This window comes from Phaethon lepturus, unplaced genomic scaffold (assembly GCF_000687285.1).
Source record: "Phaethon lepturus isolate BGI_N335 unplaced genomic scaffold, ASM68728v1 scaffold22904, whole genome shotgun sequence".
Lineage (NCBI taxonomy): Eukaryota > Metazoa > Chordata > Aves > Phaethontiformes > Phaethontidae > Phaethon > Phaethon lepturus.
In genome coordinates this window covers 1-1584 of record NW_010534357.1, presented here as the reverse complement: position 1 = coordinate 1584, position 1584 = coordinate 1, and the positions used below count along the sequence as shown (strand labels likewise).

At 62.4% G+C, this 1584-nt stretch overlaps 1 protein-coding gene across 1 annotated transcript; it reads right to left on the bottom strand.

The window, feature by feature from the left end:
* Window positions 1-348: 348 nt before the first annotated feature.
* LOC104619585 (nucleoplasmin-like) lies at window positions 349-1515 on the bottom strand (the record flags this gene model as incomplete). Its single annotated transcript, XM_010285506.1, has 4 exons — window positions 349-434; window positions 866-959; window positions 1224-1343; window positions 1433-1515. Coding segments are annotated over 4 exons (383 nt in total), but the record flags the coding sequence as incomplete, so codon positions are not given.
* Between the last annotated feature and the right edge of the window lie 69 nt (window positions 1516-1584).

The following is a 1584-nucleotide window of genomic DNA, read 5'->3' as shown; positions in this document are numbered from 1 at the left end:
GACCCACAGCATCGCGGCGATTGCAGGCGCGGAATAAGTTTTCTCGAGAGGAGGCAGGGAGCTGCTGGAGGCAGCAGGCAGGCAGGGAGGGACGGGAGAGCAGGCTGGCCCGGGAGTACCAGACCAACTCCAGGGTATTTGCACTTTCCCATTATTATTGCAATAAAAAAGGAAAAAGAGCATTTCTGGGCACACGGTAGGAATGGAAGGGGCAGGGAGAGGATATCCAAAGCCCAGACAGTTTGTGTCCCCCTGCAAGGATCTGTCCCATCCTGGCCCAGGGGCATCCCCGCCATCACGCCAGCTCCGCTCCCAGAGCCATGAAGTCTTCTCCGAGCTGCAGCTATTCTATGATGCTCTAGCATCATCCTCATCACCTGTGTCTTCCTCAGAGAGCTCTTCCTTGTGGGCTTCGTATTTGCAATCATCTTCCACTGGGGAGAGGAGATACAGGGCTGCAGCAGGAGGGGGTGGCCCTGACCAGCCGAGGGGACGCAAAACCCCCCGGCTGCAAACACAGCCAGCGATCCCAACCCCACGCAGGAGCGGGAACTCAGATGCCATCCCACCCCACGGCAGCGGAGAGCCGGCATGGACCGCCGTGTCAAGCTGGCGAACGCAAACAAGTGCTAATCGCCCCGACAGACCAGCGCTCCCTCCCTCCCCGGGGTGAAGGACATGGTGGTGCTGGATTAATGGTTGGACTTGATGATCTTGAAGGTCCTTTCCAACCTAATGATTCTGTGATTCTGTGAAGCAGCCCTGTGGAAGGCACCAGCTGCCCCTAAAGCCACCACGGGACCCGTGGGACGCTCGCCAGCACAGCCCCCAGCCCACACGCTCGCCCTGGCCCCACAGCACTCACGGGTGATGTGCTGCCCGCTGAGATAGACCGGTCCAGCTCCACACTTGAGCACGAAGGTGACGGGAGGGACCAGCTCCAGACCTTTGAGGCTGATCTGCAAAGAGTCGGAGCTCAGAGCCCCCTCAGCCCAGTCTGGGTGGGCAGCAGCACGGGTTAACCCCTGCGGCACCGTTGTGGGATGGGCAACGCCTCCGTGCCAGGGAGGGGTTTGCAGGCAGTCAGATGGACACGGCCAGAGTGGGAAGGAGCCCCCAGCATTGCCCAGAGCCTTGGCCACGGCTCGGTGGAGACCGCGCTCCCTGGGCAAAATTATTACCCTGTGTCCAGGGCTGCACGCCGGGCATTCGGCTGTCCTTACCATGGGGAGCACCGAGGTCCGCAGCGCCGCGATGGGCACTGGCTTGTGGTCTCCATAGGTGTTTTTCGAGTCAACGGCCACCACATGCAGCTCGTCCCTGGCCTCGGCTCCCAGGCAGATCTGTGGAGCCAAGCAGAGCCCGGCCATCAGCCGGCCCCGCCGCTGGGGCGCAGGCTCACGCCAAGGGGCTCTTCAGCCCTGGATCTCACCGTTCGCAGCAGGACCAGGTGCTCCAAGAAGTCATCGCCCTCCTTCACCACGCAGCTCCGCGTGCCCACGCTCAGCCGGCAGCCTGCGGGATACAGCATCCTCTGTGCACGCAGGTGCTGCTCCCCCTGCGCGAGCCGACAGCCAACGGGAG